Source organism: Geospiza fortis, unplaced genomic scaffold (genome assembly GCF_000277835.1).
Source record: "Geospiza fortis unplaced genomic scaffold, GeoFor_1.0 scaffold855, whole genome shotgun sequence".
Lineage (NCBI taxonomy): Eukaryota > Metazoa > Chordata > Aves > Passeriformes > Thraupidae > Geospiza > Geospiza fortis.
In genome coordinates, this window is record NW_005054684.1 from 57,147 (window position 1) to 60,397 (window position 3,251).

General features: G+C 58.3%; 1 protein-coding gene across 1 annotated transcript in view; it reads right to left on the bottom strand.

Moving 5' to 3' along the window:
* LOC102034489 (substance-P receptor-like) overlaps positions 1 to 3,251 on the bottom strand; it is a 9,707-nt gene that overhangs the window by 5,595 nt on the left and 861 nt on the right. The window contains exon 2 of the mRNA XM_031065115.1: positions 2,244 to 2,893. Within this exon, the coding sequence (XP_030920975.1) occupies positions 2,244 to 2,893 (650 nt within the window). The remainder of the gene's footprint in view (positions 1 to 2,243; positions 2,894 to 3,251) is intronic.

The following is a 3,251-nucleotide window of genomic DNA, read 5'->3' on the forward strand; positions in this document are numbered from 1 at the left end:
CAGGTCTGGGAATAGTGGGAATCAGGGATGGAAAACCCCAGAGTTCCCTTTGGGAAAAGGGGGAATCAGAGCTAGAAAATCCCAATGTTCCAGCTTTGGGAACAGTGGGAATTAGAGCCAGAAAATCCTGGGGTTCCTCTTGGGAAAAGTGGGAATTGCGACTGGAAGATCCTGGGGTTCCCTTTGGGACCAGTGGGAATTAGGGCCAGAAAATCCTGGTGTTCTCCAGCTTTGGGAACGGCGGGAATGGGAGCTGGGAAACCCCAGTGTTCCCTTTGGGAAAAGAAAGGACGGGGTGGGAATTTGGGAGCCGAGGGAGCTGCCAGGCCCTGAATTCTTTGGGATTTTCCTGAGGCACTTCCCGCAGTGCCAGCCCCGATCCCGAATTTCCTGCCATTGTCCCGAGTGTTCGGAACAACTTCCGGCTGTTTTTCTTTCGTGCCCAGGGCTGGAGCCGCTCCAGGGGAAGGAGGGGATGGAGAAACTTCCAGCAAAAATCCCGCATGGATCCATGATGGATCCCACAGAAAATCCCACTGGGGAGCCCTGGGTTCCCCTGGATCCCGGCAAGTGCCCAGGGCTGGGCTGGAGGGGTTTGGGGCAGCCTGGGATTGGGAAGGTGGCACTGGCTGGGGTTTGAGGTCCTTCCCAATCCCACCCATTCCAGGACTTTGGGAGCACGAGGCTTGTTCCATGCTGCTTCCCTGATTCTTGGTGGGAATTGGGAATTGCAGCCCCATCCTGGCTGTGACTGGAACCCCAACCCAGCTCTACCCATTCCCAATCCCGATCCTGCCCATTCCCAATCCCAGTTCCAGCTCTCCCCATTCCTATTCCCAGTTCCAGCTCTCCCCATTCCTATTCCCAGTTCCAGCTCTCCCCATTCCTATTCCCAGTTCCAGCTCTCCCCATTCCTGGCTCTCCCCATTCCCATTCCCAGTTCCAGCTCTCCCCATTCCCAGCTCTGCCCATTCCCAGTTTCTGCTCTGCCCATTCCCATTCCCAGTTCCAGCTCTCTCCAGCCCCATTCCCAGTTCCAGCTCTCCCCATTCCTATTCCCAGTTCCAGCTCTCCCCATTCCTGGCTCTCCCCATTCCCATTCCCAGTTCCAGCTCTCCCCATTCCCAGCTCTGCCCATTCCCAGTTTCTGCTCTCCTGCCTTTCAGCTCCATTGTCAGCTCCCAGCCACAGGAAAAAGGAGAATTTTCCCCACACTTGGAGGGGCTGAGGATGGGATTTGGGGTTTGTTCCCTTCCCCATTCCTGGCTGGAATTTGGGATGCAGTTGGAGCTGCAGCTTCTGGATGGGAGCCTGGGTTTTTTGGGAAAACAGAGCCTCTCTTCAGGGTTTGCAGGTGCAGGAAGATTTTTTGGGAATGATAATCCTCAAAAAATTCCAGCCCCAACCTCCCAGACCTCCCTGCTTTACTGCAGCTTCCCTGGATTGTTCAGGGTGGATCAAAGGCTGTAAATTAAATTATTCATCCCAAAAAACAATTCCTGGAATTCATCCCAGCCCCAAAGGGGCTTTTCCAGCTGATCCCAAAGATCCTCCTGGAACTGCTCCGTGGGAGAGGAACTGGAAATATCCCGGTTTTTATTGATGGTCGCCTCAATTCCCATGGATTTTAGGGAGAGGATTTGATGATAAAACCACACCTGGGGCTGTTTTAATGCCCAGGGAGCTTCACCCACCCCCGGCCCTGCTTCCCGCAGGGAATCCCGGAGCCAGCGGCTCCAGAGGCGCTGGAAAAGGGCAGGAGAAGCGTCCTCCCCCCAGCCCGGATCCCTGCCAGAATTCCCTTATTCCCTGGGAACAGGGAGAGGGGCAGAGCCCGGCTGGCTCCGGGAACGGGGCCTTGGAAAAATCCAAAAGGCTCAGAGGGAGCCACGGGATTTGTCCTAGGGCTCCAGGGGGAAATGTCTCTGACCCCAAATTCCTGGCAGAGGGAAGGGACATCCTGGGGCTTCTGGGGATTTGGGGTGCCCCAGTTCCGCTGGGATCCGACTGAGCTTGGGATCGTGGATCCAGTGGGATCTCTAGTGGGATCCAGTATCCAGTGGAGCTTGGGATCACAGTGGGATCTGGGATCCGACTGATCTTGGGATCACGGCTCCAGTGGGATCTGGCAGGAACTGGGCAGAGAAAGCCCAACCCTGGTCATGGCCTGTCCCCAGCTCTGGCCAGGACTGACCCATCACTGACCTGTCCCCAACTCCAACCAGGACTGACCCATCACTGACCTGTCCCCAGCTCCAGCCAGGGATGGATGACCCCATCACTGACCTGTCCAGCGCGATGGCCGTCATGGAGTAGATGCTGGCGAAGACGGCGGCAATGGGGAAGAAGTTGTGGAAGCGGCAGTAGGCGGCTCCGAAGTACCACTCGTTGTGCACGGCGTAGCTGAAGTTGACCACGGTGTTGAGAGCTGCCATGGAGGCCTCGGCGAAGGCCAGGTTCACCAGGAAGTAGTTGGTGACCGTGCGCATGCGCTTGTGCGCCAGGATGATCCACATGACCACGGCGTTGCCCACCACGGCCACCACGACGATGAGCGCGTAGGCCACGGCCCACAGGGCCACCTGCCAGGGCGGCTGCACGAACGGGTTGGCCCAGGACTCGTTCAGGGAGGCGTTGAGAGGCTCCAGCTCCAGCTCCAGCTGGGCTGCCAGCGGCGGGGGGGCGATCGGCGAAACTGGGGTGAGGGACCTCTGGATCAGCGAAATTGGGGTGCGGGACTTCTGCTCAGCCAGTTTGGGGTGCGGGACCTTCTGCTCAGCGAAACTGGGGTGAGGAACCTCCTGATCAGCCAGTTTGGGGTGAGAGACCTCCAGATCAGCAAAATTGGGGTGAGGGACCACCTGGATCAGCCAGTTTGGGGTGCAGGGACCTTCTGGTTTAGGGTGCAGGGCACAGCCAATTTGAGGTGCAGATCCTTCCTGGCTCAGCCAGTTTGGGATGCAGATCCCTGCTGGTTTAGGGTGCAGTAGGATCAGGGCTCAGCCAGTTTTGGGGTGCAGGGCCCTGCTGGCTCAGCCAGTTTGGGATGCATGGCTGCTTCAGGGCATGGGCACCTCCCGGTTTGGGGTGCAGAACCCGTCTGGGTCAGGGTGCAGCAGCTTTGGGGTTCCAGTCCCTCCGGTGTCCGGGGGCAGCTGGAGCTGGGAGTGCGGCCATGGCACGGCTGGCTCGGGGTGTGGGTCCTCCCGGTTCGGGATTCAGACGGTTCGGGAAGTAGCCGGTTCAGGATG